We start from the raw sequence: 16,014 nt of genomic DNA, 5'->3' as shown, positions 1-16,014 counted from the left end.
TCAGACTCTCTCCAATTTTGTCTCCTCTAAAAATAATGTAGGGAATCTGTAATTTTCTATGCTCTTAAAACATGAAACTGTCAAAATTAACTGTCAGAGGAGCTCTCTGCTCGATAGCTTTATTCTTATTCAGCTATTTGTCACAGAGAGAAACCTGGTACAAAACCAAATGTGTTTTTTTAAGGTCACTATGGTACCTTGGAGTCAGAAAATCAAATTTACAAAACTTCAGTCTGTTTGCCTCAGTTCCTTCTTTATACTGATTTATTTCACTTATCCCTTTGCCTAATGTTACCATATTTGGGGAAATGGTCGTTGTCAATATACTGCCCCTGAGAATAAGTGATGAATTTTAAACAAAACAGTTTATGAACCTACTTTCTGTTTGCAATCAAACCTACTTTCTGTTTGCTTTTTTGGGCTCAGAAGCTCTAATGTCTTAAACATAAGCTTTTGGAACCCCACAAGGTTTGAACACATTTGCCTTTTAATGAACCATTTCCATTATCTCAATATATTCGCTACATTCACACATCATACCATGCCACAGTTTTAGAGTGAAAGGTTGTCACTTCTCAGAAGCCTCAAACAAATAAAATTCATATTTAAAAAATGAGCAGCGCAGGAGTCCTTTTTCAGCATATTAGGATCTCAGGTTGATTACAAATTCTAGTCACTGTTAAAAGGAAGTCAGCTTTGAATGATGGACTATGAAACTAGCTTGTTGAAACTAACTAAAGTTAGTTATGATCACTATCTCAGGTTCAGCTAGGCTGATAGGGGAAATTGAAATTAAATGTTGCCCAAGTCCTCTTGCTGACCAGGCGGGAGTGAAGTGAGGTACAAAGGAACTCAATTTGTTTCTTTTCAGCTCATACATGTTGCACAAAAATGTGGCTTAGCACATCCTTCCCCAACCCAGGCTCCCCAGAAGATAACTGATTAGAATTCCCACCAGTATGGCTCATGATCACAGATAATGGGGGTTGTAGAGACCTAGAGACCCAAGGCTAGGAAAGGCTGCCTTTAACAAGATGTGCAGGAGTAGCCAATGTGTCTGCACTGTATTTGTTTATGGCAGTGTCATCTTAAATGTGGCCCCATGGCACTTGTTACTGAAGAGCCAGCATTTTATACGTAATTGAACACCTAAGAATATTGAATTTTAGGTGGGGGGTGGGACTAAAGTGTGCATGAAAAAATGTAACAAACCATTACTTCATGTAGCTGAACTAGAAATTATTGTTTCATGTGGAATTAATAATTGTATTTTCATTATGGATTTTAACTTAGCACTGACAAAGCTGTAGGCAAAGAGCATTATATTGAAAGCAGAACTATTTTAAGCCTTCACAATGAAACACCATGATCGGGCAAGGAATATGCAAGAGCATGCTGGTGGAAATGAAACTCCAAGTTATTGAAATATTATTCCTATCTATAAATGGTGTTGTGGGGTAGGGGAGATGTAAGGGAGCAAGAAAAATGAAAATCATAATAATTATATCCATTAGGATACACTCTTCCTTTCCTCTGTATTTGAAAGTTCAAAAGTTGCTGTAAACATGCCTGATAAGAGATTGCATGTCAGTATATCAACAAGAGTACTGCTGAATTAATTCTAAATAGATGCATACCCCTACCAGACTATCCCTAACGTTAGATATGTCCCTCAAGTAGGCTCTTAACTAAAATGGAGAGCCTACATTATTGCCCTAGCTTTCTTTGGAAAAATGCACAGTACAAACATGTTTTTGGCTTTATTTAGTTCAGAGACTACTTTCCTTTCTACTATTATGACACTCAAGGTCAGCGAAGCATCAACTTGCCAAAATCACCTGCGTGCGACATTGGAGATCCACCCGTGTCACTGCAATCTTTGGATGAGTCCCTTTCTGGTTCTGTTAGCCGGGTTTGGAAGAGGGCCTTTTCTGCTATGGCACTCCCTTTGTGGATCTCCCTATGGAGATCAGGAGAGCACTAACAATGGAATGCATTCACAGACAATTAAAAGATATTTTTATTTTTCCCATTTTTAATTCCTCCAGCTGTTTACTGGTTGATTTTCATTGTTGGTTCTGGCTGCTGTAATTAGTGAGCTTATGCTTTATGCTTATCTGGGTGTTATAATTGTTGCTGGTGATTACTGGTCTTAATGGTTTTTATGAATATTGTGAATCAGTTTGAATAAAAGAATAAACATTTAAATGATTTAAATAAAATGGTAAACATACATTTAAAAAAAAATAAAGAGGGACTTACAGATATTGGTGAATAATATATAATTTGCTTGCTCTAAACTGATGTGTGTGTCTAACTACTGATAATATTCATATGGAAAACTGTGTAACTGGGAATCCCATTTCACATAAAGTCAGCAATACAACTTTAACTGCCAAAAAGTAAAAACATGACAATATGGTGCCTTCCATGTACTGTTGCAACTATAGCACAGTTCAGAATTATGAGCAATTTTTTTAATGATGTCGAACTGCTGCAAGTGTGACAGCTCTCGTTTGCCTCATGCTTGTCTTAAAGAAGCTTTCTAGCATCAATGCATTATCTTCAGGGATTCTAATGCAACCCTTTGGCCTTTAACAGTATTAAAAAAACAAATACTATGGAAGATGAGCTAGCTTTTCTACTGAATATTCTTATGCAACTGATCCCATTTTAAGGAGTTTGTTAGACTTTAAAGCCGTGATTGGTGAGTAGTCAGGATATCTGCATTATTGTTTTGGCCCATAACAACCTCCCATTTTTATTTATGCTTTTTTTAAGATCTGAAGAAAAGGCCTTGCTATGATTCCATTCATTGCATGAAAGGAGGGTGGGGTGCCAATGGGTTCTGTTATTGCCCTGTAGCTTTAGAACAAGTTATGCCAGGAGGTCCACCTATCATTGGTAGAGTTCAGGCACAGACAAGAAGACTATTCTCTCATGTATGACATCTGTTACTAAAATAGCAAAGCACAGAATAGTAACTACTGTATTATCATTAGTAGTGTTTACTAATGATTTACTGGTTTACGAAAACCATCCCAATGAAAAGGAAATGCAAGAAAGCAAAGTGGCTGTCCAATGAGGCCTTACAAATAGCGGGGGAGAGAAGGCAAGCAAAATGCGAGGGAGATGGTGAAAGATACAGGAAATTGAATGCAGATTTCCAAAGAATAGCAAGGAGAGACAAGAAGACCTTCTTAAACGAGCAATGCAAAGAAATAGAGGAAAGCAATAGAATGGGAAGAACCAGAGATCTGTTCAAGAAAATTGGAGATATGAAAGGAACATTTCGTACAAAGATTTCCATAATAAAGGACAAAAGTGGAAAGGACCTAACAGAAGCAGAAGACATCAAGAAGAGGTGGCAAGAATACACAGAGGAATTATACCAGAAAGATATGGATGTCTCGTACACCCCAGGTAGTGTGGTTGCTGACCTTGAGCCAGACATCCTGGAGAGTGAAGTCAAATGGGCCTTAGAAAGCACTGCAAATAACAAGGCCAGTGGAAGTGATGGTATTCCAGCTGAACTATTTAAAATTTTAAAAGATGATGCTGTTAAGGTGCTACACTCAATATGCCAACAAGTTTGGAAAACTCAGCAGTGGCCAGAAGATTGGAGAATATCAGTCTACATCCCAATCCCAAAGAAGGGCAGTGCCAAAGAATGCTCCAACTACCGCACAATTGCACTCATTTCACACGCCAGTAAGGTTATGCTTAAAATTCTACAAGGAAGGCTCAAGCAGTATGTGGACCGAGAACTCCCAGAAGTGCAAGCTGGATTTAGAAGAGGCAGAGGAACCAGAGACCAAATTGCAAACATGCGCTGGATTATGGAGAAAGCTAGAGAGTTCCAGAAAGACATCTACTTCTGCTTCATTGACTATGCAAAAGCCTTTGACTGTGTCGACCACGGCAAACTATGGCAAGTTCTTAAAGAAATGGGAGTGCCAGATCACCTCATCTGTCTCCTGAGAAATCTCTATGTGGGACAAGAAGCTACAGTTAGAACTGGATATGGAACAACTGATTGGTTCAAAATTGGGAAAGGAGTACGACAAGGCTGTATTTTGTCTCCCTGCTTATTTAACTTATATGCAGAATTCATCATGCGAAAGGCTGGGCTGGATGAATCCCTAGCCGGAATTAAGATTGCCGGAAGAAATATCAACAACCTCAGATATGCAGATGACACAACCTTGATGGCAGAAAGTGAGGAGGAATTAAAGAACCTTTTAATGAGGGTGAAAGAGGAGAGCGCAAAATATGGTCTGAAGCTCAACATCAAAAAAACGAAGATCATGGCCACTGGTCCCATCACCTCCTGGCAAATAGAAGGGGAAGGAAAGGAGGTAGTGAGAGATTTTACTTTCTTGGGCTCCATGATCACTGCAGATGGTGACAGCAGCCACGAAATTAAAAGACGCCTGCTTCTTGGGAGAAGGGCAATGACAGGCCTAGACAGCATCTTGAGAAGTAGAGACATCACCTTGCCAACAAAGGTTCGTATAGTTAAAGCTATGGTTTTCCCAGTAGTGATGTATGGAAGTGAGAGCTGGACCATAAAGAAGGCTGATCGCCGAAGAATTGATGCTTTTGAATTATGGTGCTGGAGGAGACTCTTGAGAGTCCCATGGACTGCAAGAAGATCAAACCTCTCCATACTGAAGGAAATCAACCCTGAGTGCTCACTGGAAGGACAGATTGTGAAGCTGAGGCTCCAGTACTTTGGCCACCTCATGAGAAGAGAAGACTCCCTGGAGAAGACCCTGATGCTGGGAAAGATGGAGGGCACAAGGAGAAGGGGACGGCAGAGGACGAGATGGTTGGATAGTGTTTTCGAGGTTACCAGCATGAGTTTGACCAAACTGCGGGAGGCAGTGGAGGACAGAGGTGCCTGGCGTTCTCTGGTCCATGGGGTCACGAAGAGTCGGACACGACTAAATGACTAAACAACAAGTGTTTACTGAATAAACACAACATTAGACAAATTAGCCCGTCCTAGTTGAAAGAGCAAACCTGAAGAGACTTTCCTCAGCTAGACTAGACATTGAAATCCCTGCCCAGATAATTCAATATAACGGCTTGAGTTAGAGGTGTGGTAGCGGAGGACTATCTGTCATTTACATGTAGTAGAAGCACTAGTGATTCTAGGTAAAGAGATGCTATTTTACATGTAGTTTCAGGACATAATAGAGTTCACTTGGCTCTTTGTTTCTTACCTGAAAATTGATTTTTTTAAAAAAAATATTATTTGGGTGGGTCAGCTCTACAATTAGTACATACATTTAGTGTCTGCATTTGTTTAACAAAGTCACAACAAAAACTAGAAATTGTTATCCAATTATACATTGTATCCCTCCCAAAAAGGTACAGAGAAGTTGGGGGTGCATTTCTTCTCTGTGACAATTTACAAACACAAAAAGGGAACTATATTTAATTAAATTTATCCTGCTGTATTTCTCACCAGGTTCATGTTACAACTGCTTGTCAACTTCTCAGGTAATGCTGTTTGCCTTTGACCTGAAAAATCCCTGCTGGATTTCCAGAAATGTGCTGTTTCCATGTGGGCCCATTATTAACCTGTATTAACAGATCATTTCCCACTAATTGTGATATATATTAAATATCCTAAGTAAGACCAAGACTGGATCCCACTGAGCATTCTGTGTTATAATATCACTAACAGTCAAAACTAATGTGTACCAAAAAGACTTATTTTTATCAAACTGCCTTGTTTTAGTATCTTCAGCCTCTGGCTTTTTATTTGAAACAGACGGCTTGGCGCCTTTTCAAATTTCACTCTTCAGCCTGCTCTTTTGTCAAATCAACATCACATTTCTGCCTCCACTCCCCAATTTTTCTTTACCTTCTTGAGTACACCACCGCCACATTTTTTTCTTAGATTATCAAACTGTCATCTGTATTATTCTGCAAAAACTGTTTTAGTTTATATTTCTTGCTATCTTCTCCCTGCTGAAAAAAAAGATTGTTCCTCTGTTCCTGTTTGGCTCAATCTATCTTCAGCACTCTGATACTGTCAGTCATTCTTGTCTTACTGCATTTCTTGCAAGTTTGGGATCTTGTTCTTATCAGAACATTCACTCTTTTTTTGTAGATCTGTTCACGGCACACCATTCTCCATTCTTTCCACTCCAGTGGAAAGTGTGTGATTCCTGGCCCTATTATTTCCATTTGTATTTTCCATTTGTACTTTTACTTAATCCCCTGGTTTCAAGGGCCATTTTTATGTTGACTATATCCCATTACATCCTTCTTCCTGCTATATCTGCATCTATTTGACCGTCTTCCATGTCCAGAATTTTAATGTGCCCATGACAGAATACTTAACCAGGTATTAGTTATACTTAAAGTATATTGTTATATTTTATTTAAACCTCTTAGGTTTTATGAATAAGCTGCCTATAAATTATGTTAAATAAATAAATAAAATGCTCCACTCTTTTGCTACTCTAATTCCATTACAAAATTTTGTCATTTCTGTCACTATAATGTACAGTGGTACCTCAGGTTACAAACACATCGGGTTACAAACACTTTGGGTTACAGACTCCGCTAACCCGGAAGCAGTACCTCGGGTTAAGAACTTTGCCCCAGAATGGAACAGAAATCGTGCGGTGGCGGGGAGAGGCCCCATTAGCTAAAGTAGAATCTCAGGTTAAGAACGGTTTCAGGTTAAGAATGGACCTCCATTGGACAAATTACGTTTGTAACCAGAGGTACCACTGTACATATCTAAGATTCTTATGACTTTGTCCAGATACTGCCAAAACTTTGTTTGAAGCACCTGCTATTTTACATGTTGATTGTTGTAATATTTGTTTTATCTGCCTTCCTCATTCTGACCTTCCTGCTTTTTTTCTATTTTAATTCTACTATTCGGCACATTTTCATCCACTTTTTCATTATCAGTTCCCTCTTAATTTAGCTTCTTATTTCCTGCTCATGACACTGACTTTTTTCCATCCCACACTGAATGCAAATAGAATTTCAAATTAGAGCCTGATTACACCCCTTCTATCTCCCCTTCCCCGTTTCTTGTTATTATCTCCATAATTCTGACATTCTTATTCCTCACTTCCTTGTTCAGACTCTCTTTGGCCTCTTCTTACAACAGGGGTGGGGGATCTTCTTCAACACAAGGTCTGCATTGCCCTTCTGAGCAATCTTCCAGGGGCTACATGCAGTAGATAGAGCAATTAATGTGAATTTTACCTTTGCAGAATAGTCTAGTTTCTACACACACATCCCGCTCCAGCCTTCTATCTGAGTGGCCACTGTGAGAAAAGGATGCTCAACTAGATGGGCCATTGGTCTGATCCAGCAGACTCTTGCTATGTACATCAAGGGAAGTAAGAGCCATTATAAGAGTTCAAGCCCACATTCAAGTCAGGCAAAAAACTATTACAGAGGTGGAGGGGTATGTCACCCAGTGAAGAGGCCTGAGGGGCCACATAAGGCTCCAGCGGCCTGAGGCTGCCCATTCCTGTCTTATGAGTAAGAATTGCCAATCCCCTCATCTACACATCATGCTATTATAGTCTCCCCTTTAAACCATGTCTTAAAGGTGACTTCATCTCTCTGACCTTCCATTCCTGACAGATGTCTTTTCACCTCATGGTCAGCAATAATTTAAATTTACTTTGTGACACAGCCCTCAAAATTGTTAGACCACTTCATTTTTCTACTACAATATTAGCTATTTTATAAATGATTATTTAAAAATATGCAGAAATCACACTAGAAACAGCCCCAGTATATTTCATCATGAGAAATAGGCACAAATGCTGAGGATGGCATTGAAAATCCATTTTGGTTGTGCCATACTTGCTTACAAGCAAGCTTCAAGATTTGGTTGCCACACTCACCATGGCAACTGTGCTACAGGCCCCCCCCCCCCCCGTGCTCATTATGAGCAAATAGGCTTTCTTGCAACTATGAAACGGCAGAGGCAAGTGCAACATAGAGAGCTGCCTTATACTGTGGCAATTGGTCTATCTAGCTCAGTATTGTGTACACTAACTTAGAAGCAGCTCTCGAGGGTTTCAGGAATGGGTCTGGGGATGCAAGGGATTGAACTTGCACCTTCCATATCCAAAGCAGATGCCCTACCAATTGAGCTACAGCCCTTTCCCAAAGTTCCAAAGTGGGCAGGAAAGTTGGAGGTTGTCTATTCACTCAGAGATGGGACAGATCCTTCAAGTCACTCATGCACTGCGGTTGCCTCAAAGCGGCCAAACCAGAGGGGGTTGTTTTGCTGCTTGGAGGTGGGCACCTACTGTGCCTTATCTCAGTGCACCAAGCCCTCTGCCATTCTTTCCCATGAGAAAGGGTTTGGTTCATCTGTTTCTGGACAGAGGTTCTTAGGGAGGTCTTACTGGAAAGGTTGCAAAGTGGGAGCTGGTGAATACAGGCAAAAGCTATAGACATTTGTATCAAATGTACAATGTTCATTACCAATACTTGTACTGTAATATATATAGCAACTTATACTGTAATGCATTCAAGAGTTTCAGTGGTAGTGCTGGCTGCAATGACAATAATTGACCAAGTTGCTCTGATATCACAGTGCAGAATGCCTTATGAAATGGGGGCCATAGGCAACAATCATGAGAGGCCTGGCATCTAATCAATGAGGATGAGAAGTGGTCCACACTAGAGGACCAAGGAAAATAGATGGACAAAGGGGAAGTATCAGAGAGTGAAACAAACTGGAAATGAGAACTAGCAAAGAGGTGCAGAAATTGCCAGAAGCTACTTCAGGTCACATATTGATTTGAGATGGTCAACTTAAATCTTTGGCTGCATGCCTCTAGCTCTCTATTTATTATTATAAAACTTTCCTATCCGCATATCCTGCTACCAGATCAAAATATTGCTGTCAAGAATCATGAACCAACGTCAACCAATATTTAGATTCTGGCTTGGGTTCTCTTGTCATTCCCTAAATAAATTAATACTAATACTAATAATTTTATTATTTATACCCCACCCATCTGGCTGGGTTTCCCCAGCCACTGGACTGCTTCCAGCAGAATATAAAAACATAATAAAACATCAAATGTTAAAAACTTCCCAATACTTCAGATGTATTCTAAAAGTTGTGTAGTTTTTTATCTCCTTGACCTCTGATGGGAGGGCGCTTCACAGGGAGGGTGCTACCGCCAAAAACGCCCTCTGCCTCGTTCCCTGTAACTTCATTTCCCGTAGTGAGGGAACCGCCAGAAGATCCTCTAGACCTCAGTGTCCAAGCTGAATGAAGGGGGTGGAGGCACTTCTTCAGGTATACTGGACTGAGGCCATTTAGGGCTTTAAAGATCATTACCAGCACATTGAATTGTGCTCGGAAACATACTGGGAGCCAGTGAAGATCCATTGAAACAGGTGTTATTTGGTCCCAACAGCCACTCTCAGTCACCAGTCGAGCTGCCACATTCTGGATTAGTTGTAGTTTCAGGGTCACCTTCAAAGTAGCCCCATGTAGAGCTCATTGCAGTAGTCCAAGCGGGAGATAACCAGAGCATGTACCACTCTGGTGAGACAGTCTGCAGGCAGGTAGGGTCTCAGCCAGTGTGCCAGATGGAGTTGGTAGACAGGTGCCCTGGATACAGAACTGACCTGTGCCTCCATAGACAGCTGTGAGTCCAAAATGACTCCTAGGCTGTGCACATGGTCCTTCAGGGGCACATTTGCCCCATTCGGGATCAGGGAGTCCCCCACACCACCCACCCCCTGTCCCCACAATCCATCCTTCAACTGCCCTCAGACACTCACACTAAAACTGGTGTATCAACTATGCTATGCTGCCCAGAAATCTTATGAAGAATATGGATACGGGTCACAAATTAACAGAAAATATTTTAAATAGCTCAGATCCAAATTAAACATTATGTGTCACTCTACAAAAGTAATTTAAAAATGAACTCTGAATTAATTTATACATGTTGAGCGCTTATTTGCAGCCTCTTTAAACTGCATTCATGACCTTCTCTGAAATAAACTGAGGTCCTTCTTTTCCATGTAAACAAACAACCACGGATGAAAGTGACTTTTGAGGTCAAGCATTATAAATATGACACAGCAGGTTGTGCATTATTGTAGTAAATTCTGAATATTTTATGCTTTGCCAGCCAAATGGCACAAACGTTTAACATTCTATCCTGCCCTTCCTTCTGAATTTCTGAGTATGTGCAGTCTGATCTATTTGACTGCAAGCTAGTGGGCTGTGTCCAATGACAACTCAGAGTAGACCCACTGAAACCAAGAGAGCTAAATTAGCCATCTCTATTAATTTCAAGAGGTCCACTTTGAATACAACTAGCACTGGATACACTCCAATATGCTTATTAGATTTTAGGAACCAGTTAGTATTAATGAGGAAATCACAAAATGGTTAACTATTTAAGTAATTTTAAATAGTTTCCCACTGGCCATTTAAATGACAGCCTACCCCACTTACAATGTATTTTCCTGGAAGGCCACACCATGCACATCAAAGCACACTGGAGCTCACAGCCTCACCCTTCTTTTGAAATCTTTCCCATCCTGCTCTCCTTTCCCATTTCTCAATCCACACCATGCCCTTGCTTGAACTGCTTTATCATGACTGATCTTGCCTGCTCCACACTGTAAGCTCTGCCAAGCAGGGGAAACTGCCTACTGTATTCTGCAAACTTTGTCTGTCATGGAAATCATTAAATAATAATTAGAGAATCTAAGTCAGATAGTAAATCAAGTCCAAATGGCTTCTATTTACAATTTCGAAAGGAATGAACAAAAAGAGCAGCTTTAAGATCAAACACTTTAATTACAAGCTCTTTAACTGACTTGTGGAATTCACTACTGCAGGATATGATTAAGTCAACTAGATTCCTTGTGTCTTTAAAAATGATGTGTGACACAACAAACAAAGCTGATTATGCACTAGCTAGAATAAAAGTACAAGGTCTAATAATCCTTGTGGTTTGGGGGCTCTACAAGCATTTGCATTTCAGTGACAATATACACTACTATCTCCTTAACTACCTTTCACAGCTGAGGTGTCTTAGTACATCATGGTTTGATGTGAGAAAACAAGGTTCATGTCCAAACCTCACCTGTACACTCTATATCAGGTATGGCCAACTATTTGAGACCCAGGATGCACTTTTAACCCAAACATTGATTTGGGGACCAAATTTTTAACCTTCTACCATATATCTGCACAGCAGTAGTGTTTGTGTTGCAACCCACTTTGAATCAGACCATGACCCGCTAATGGGTCCCTTTCCACCAGGTGAAGATCAGTGCATTAGATGGCTTTATCCATCTCTCTCTAGCCTATAACTACTACTTTACAAAATGGGAATAATAGTAACCCTACCTTGCTGGCATGTTACAAGAATGAATGAAATAAAAGATTAACACTCTCCAGGAGCCCTTATAATTGGATGGTCCAAGTAGGCCAAAGTCTTATATACTGTGATGTGGAAACCAGCTCATAGGACGCAAGTTTTCTAAATTAAGTTCCCAAAATACAATACTAACAGTATTAAAGTATTTCCCCCCTGTGGTTTATTAAATGCCTGTTAAAGAGGTATAGATGGTGATGGTAAAGGTAAAGGTACCCCTGACCATTAGGTCCAGTTGTGAGTGACTCTGGGGTTGTGGCGCTCATCTTGCTCTATAAGCTGAGGGAGCCAGCGTTTGTCCTCAGACAGCTTCCGGATCATGTGGCCAGCATGACTAAGCCCCTTCTGGCGAACCAGAGCAGCACACAGAAACACTGTTTACCTTCCCGCCGGAGTGGTACCTATTTATCTACTTGCACTTTGACGTGCTTTCGAACTGCTAGGTGGGCAGGAGCTGGGACTGAATAACGGGAGCTCACCCCATTGCAGGGATTCGAACCGCCAACCTTCTGATCGGCAAGACCTAGGCTCTGTGGTTTAGACCACAGCGCCACCCGCATCCCTCCAAATACTGCCTTTGGGTAAATGGCATGGCTATAACCTGTTCCAAGACAGAATAAATTGCATCCCATACTTGCAAGAGCTCAACTTCAGAGCTCACAGCATTGGACTTTTCCATCTATGCTCAGGTCACTGAAAATCTGTAAACTGTAATATCTCAGTTGATCAACAAAGCTCTAATAACTGATTACAGTTTGCAGCTAACTGAAAGAAAATTTATTCACTCTAACACTTTAATCTTATTTAGGAGTTTTAAAATGCTGAGATCTACTTTTGGCAATTATTAGAGTAAGTGTTGCCATCACACACCTCTGAAGCAGTATAGAAGGCCAGAGAAGTAAAGGGAATTGGGAGTGAAGGACATACTTGGATATATGCAGTGCATGGGGGGTGGGGAAGAGGGAGAAAGAAAGAAACACACTAAATACCATATTTCTTTTACCAATAAAAGAATGCCATATTTATTCTTCATATCATTACCAGCTTATGTATACTTGGGTGGCAATTTGCACAGTAAACACAGATATTTGAACTCCAGGTGGTTTTCATTCACAGAAGCCCTTCATTCTTACTTGCGTAATAGCAAAGAGTTTTAGAATATCAGTGTTCATTCAAGAGCACAAGCATACCAGCACTGGGAAACGTTCTGATTCATATGTTTTCTAAGAACAGCAGTAAATGAAACACTGTAAAACAGGGCCAGGCCAGCCATTAGGCAAGGTTAAGTAATTACTTCAGGCAGCAGATTGGGGAGGGACAACATCAGCAGTTATTTCTCATACCCCACCCCCCTGCCACCAGTATTCTATTCTGTTGGGCAGCTTGTCCCAGGCCCCACTTAACTGTCTTGCTGTACACAGGGAATGGGGAGGGCTGTCTTATCACCAGTTCAGATTCAGCTGGCAATCCAGTCAGCTTCTGTATATGGAATGAAAAGGGGCACAATTCTGATATGCGCCTCAGATAGCAAAACGTCTTGGGCCAGCCCTACCTGTAAGAGAGCCAGGAGGGGACATCTACTCCAAGCTTACCCACCCCACCCACCAGAAAAAGGATCTAGGGAAACTACTCTGGACCATTTAAATTCATTAGCTAGCTACTGAGTCCTTCAGGTGGGTGGAGTCCCCATGGTGAAATACCTGAACTTTGTATATCTGCATATAAACTGAAATAGGAGACCTTGGAACCACCTACTTCCTGCTCATAAATAACTGTAGGTCTTGCAAAACAACCATATATATTTTTTAAAAAACCATAAAGGTAGGAGGTTGCAGTTGTTGCCATTAAGGTAAGTTTTCAGTATTAATGACAGCTCTACTCCATAAAAATTATGTCATCTTTGCCTAGAAGAACATCCCAACTGAAATTAAATAACAGGATTATTTTAGATCAACTGCAATATAAATCTGAGGCCAAGGTAATGGAAAAGATTTGCCCTAAAGTTTATCAGCACTAATTCATTCCACAAGAATTTTTACTAAACAACCAGGACTCAAACTAGCTTTTAAGAACTACAGTATTAAATTTAGTCTGCAGTCGATATATATATATATGTGTGTGTGTGTGCGCGCGCGCGCGCGTATATATATATATTGCAGATGCAAACACTGAACAATTCCTTGTAATTCAGCTCACAAGAATTGTATTTAATCCAATTTAGCAAAATTCTGTGTGTCATATTATGTGTATCTTAGACATAACATTGCAGTATTACTCTAAACAGACAACAAATAGTTAAACAACACCACAAAAATTAAAATGGGGGGAGGACAGAAAGCCATGATTATACTATGCCTACTTTTTAATATGACTATATACCGTAATTAAATAAAGGTGTCTGAAGGACAATTGTTTTGTTCCATCCCAATAACTTCCTCCTATATGTATTAAAAGGAATCTGCATTTATGAAATAATTACATGATTATTAATATTGTGGTTTGTATTTTATTACCGAAATATTGGCTTAAATAAAACATGGAACAAACATTTTTCCTTAGAAACAGTTAGCATATCTGATGTTTGTTTGTTTGTTTGAAATGAGACGTGAATTTAAACATCCCTCAAAAAGCCCTTTCTCTGGGTGATTTATTGATAGTACTGACCTTTTGGATTCATCAAGATTGCCTTCAGTCCTTATCGCCCCTGCAGTAGAAGCTGCTGAATAGATATTGGTAAAAGCAGCAGCAGCGGCAGCTGCTCCAATCCCTCCCTCCATGTTGCACACACAAGCACAGACTGCAGAAGCAGAGAGAGGAGGCAAAGGCACGAGAATCCAAGGAGGAAAGGGCTAAGGACCAAAAGTTGCTTCTTTTCTTCCCCCCACCTGCCCAATAATACAACAGACAGGCTGCTTTCCCCCTCTGTCAGGTTCAAAAATGCTAGCAATTAACAGAACCTCCTCAAACAATTTCTGGTAATAATTCTATCAGAGAACAACAAAAAAAAAAAACAACCCAGCTTGCAAACACCAGGTTTCTATTCTTTCTTCATTCAGTGGTTCACATTTTCTTCAGGCTGCTACAGGCATTTCAACTGTAACCCTTTCCAAGCTGAGGCACAGAGAGTTTGTTTTCTGCGTTGTAAAATGACACCGTAGGAATAGGCATTCATCTGGTGCGGACCTTTCCTGTGGCTAGCTGCAGATTGTGTCTAATTAGAATAAGACATTTAGAATTGAATTTGCACACAGCTCGCAACCTAACCTTGAGCAGGTCACTTAATCTCTTTGAAATTCAGCTCTTCCCCTATAAAGGTTTGACGCTGCACTGGAAAGACTATTAATATTTATGATGCACTCCGACACCTTCGTGTTTATGCCACTTTTTGAATTTGCTGCAGTGTATAAAACTTGGGTTGCAAGCTTTAATTGATGAATCAACATAAGCTATAGGAGGTGATGGACTTCAAAGCAACTTGCAGCCCACAGACTGTAAGTTACAAAAATGTGCAGATGTGGTAATAGCAGGATACGAATCTTAGATGCCCCTCTTAAGGATGAAGATGTGAGCATTCAGTAAGTTCTGTTATAGTTGTTTGTAAAATATATGTACGCTGCCTTTCTGCCCTAGTTGGCATTTAAACTGGTTTAACAGATCTCAAACACAGTATTGTCGTAAAAACTTAAAAAGCAATAAAATAAAATGCAGGCCCCTCAACAGGGGCAGGGAGTTCACATGATCAGTTGGCCTGGAACTGTGTTTCCCATAGCACTTCTGCATATTAAATATTAAATGTGTAGTTACAATTATAACCCATTAACATGGTTAATAAATGGCGAATATTAAGACCACGAAAATGAAAGAGTAGCCTGATAGATCAGGCCAATGGCCCTTCTAGTCTACAGCGGCCAACCAGATGCATGTAGGAAACCAGCAAGCAGAATTCCAGCACAAGAGCACTATCGCCTCCCACAATTTCCAGCAACTGGTATTCAGAAGCATTGCTGCCTCCAACTGTGAAGGTAGAGTGTAGCCATCGTAACTAGTAGCTATTGATAATCCTCTCCTCCATGAATTTGTCTGATCCTCTTTTCAAGCCATCCAAAGTGGCCATCACCGCCTCCTGCAGAAGCGAGTTCCATAGTTTGACAATGTGCTGCATGAAGAACTTTCTTTCATCCGTCCTGAAACTTCCAACTTCCAGCTTCAATGGATGTCCACAAATTCTAGTATTATGAGAGAGGGAGGAAAACTTCTCACTATCTGCTTTCTTCATGTATTTCTTGCATAACTTTATAAACTTCTATCCTATCACCTCTCACTTGCTTCTTTTTCTAAACTAAGGATTCCCAAACGCTGCAATCTTTCTTCATAGGGGAGTCGTTCCATCCCCATTATAAGGGAGAAAAAAATACAACCTACTGGAAGTTTCACCTTGGAAGTTTGTGAAAGTGTTATAGGGAAGGCAAGGGTCATCAAGCACATAGATCTTGGTCAGTATAACAGCCAAGTGAGCTTCACCATTTGTTCATGTTGTACAACAGTTTTTAGGCTGACAGAAACTTTTTTACGCAGCTACACAATGTACTAAGCAGTC

At 40.4% G+C, this 16,014-nt stretch overlaps 1 protein-coding gene across 7 annotated transcripts in view; it reads right to left on the bottom strand.

Annotated features, from left to right (window-relative positions):
• The window catches only part of ARHGAP32 (Rho GTPase activating protein 32), a 204,860-nt gene that overhangs the window by 125,141 nt on the left and 63,705 nt on the right, over window positions 1-16,014 (bottom strand). The window contains exon 1 of one of the 7 annotated variants that reach the window (XM_083714266.1): window positions 14,082-14,296. The exons of 5 other annotated variants lie outside the window; for them this stretch is intronic. In XM_083714266.1, the coding sequence (XP_083570392.1) occupies window positions 14,082-14,194 (113 nt within the window). In that variant the 5' untranslated portion in view covers window positions 14,195-14,296. Of the gene's footprint in view, window positions 1-14,081; window positions 14,297-16,014 lie in introns of those variants that run through there. One more of the 7 variants, XM_083714268.1, reaches the window with a different exon arrangement.

This window comes from Podarcis gaigeae (assembly GCF_964106915.1).
Source record: "Podarcis gaigeae genome assembly, chromosome: 15".
NCBI lineage: Eukaryota > Metazoa > Chordata > Lepidosauria > Squamata > Lacertidae > Podarcis > Podarcis gaigeae.
This window is presented reverse-complemented; position numbering and strand designations above follow the sequence as displayed.